General features: G+C 60.5%; 1 protein-coding gene across 1 annotated transcript in view; it reads right to left on the bottom strand.

The window, feature by feature from the left end:
• AMSG_11476 (uncharacterized protein) overlaps positions 1 to 62 on the bottom strand; it is a gene marked incomplete at both ends in the record, with an annotated part of 1428 nt that extends 1366 nt beyond the window's left edge. The window contains one exon of the mRNA XM_013897206.1: positions 45 to 62. Coding sequence (XP_013752660.1) covers positions 45 to 62 — 18 coding nt within the window. The remainder of the gene's footprint in view (positions 1 to 44) is intronic.
• Between the last annotated feature and the right edge of the window lie 792 nt (positions 63 to 854).

Genomic DNA, 854 nt, shown 5'->3' with positions numbered 1-854 from the left:
CGGCGCAGCCAGAGAGAACGAATCTTCGGGAGACCGAGTCGCACCCGCAAACGGAGTGGCATGAGACAACGACTGGAGATCAGCAAAGACAAGAATAAAGCCATGTCGAGATCCACGGGTCTTGGGCACCAGACCAGCCTTTGCCGACTTCCACTCTCTGGGAGCGAGTGGAGCTGGGACGAGGGCATGCCAATGGGCAAAGGGAGCGAGGGGAGAGGAGGCATCATGCTCCTCAAAGAAAGCAGCAGTAGCAGCAGTAGCAGCAGCAGCAGCAGTAGTATGGGTGGAGGGGCTAGCCAGAAGTGATGCTGCTGCTGAATCCAGTTCTGTCGGATGTCCTGGTTGTCGTCCTCCTGCTGCTGTGCCTGCCACTCGCATGCCTGCCGTCAGCGAGGTGGCCGAAGGCGTTGGACGGGATGGTGTAGCTAGCCAAGGCGTAGCAGGTACACGGCTCCGCCCACCCATTGGTGTACGGTGGGGCGTAGTAAACATGCAGTTGGGGGTGGGGAGGGGGAGGGGGGGGGGGGGACGAGAGTGCAGTCTGTCGGTGTGGGTGTGGTGCGGGGGTCAGAGGGTCGGGGTTGGGAGGTTTGGGGGGGGGAATGAGTCGTGTTTGATGTCGATTGCAACGATTGTGGCACGTGACGACGAACCATGACGGAACATGATGAGTGACGATTATTTTCGTTGGTTGTAATGCTCGGAGCAACCGCTCGTCCTCTTGTTGGCCACCTCTGGTCGGTCCTGCCTGCCGCCCCCCCCCGGCCTGAAACCTTGTTGTTCCCCCTCGACCGCCCGCCCTCCCGCCTCCTCCAAGGGATAGAAACAGCTAGAAAGGACACACTACCCCCCAC

Source organism: Thecamonas trahens (assembly GCF_000142905.1).
Source record: "Thecamonas trahens ATCC 50062 unplaced genomic scaffold supercont1.86, whole genome shotgun sequence".
NCBI lineage: Eukaryota > Apusomonadida > Apusomonadidae > Thecamonas > Thecamonas trahens.
This window is presented reverse-complemented; position numbering and strand designations above follow the sequence as displayed.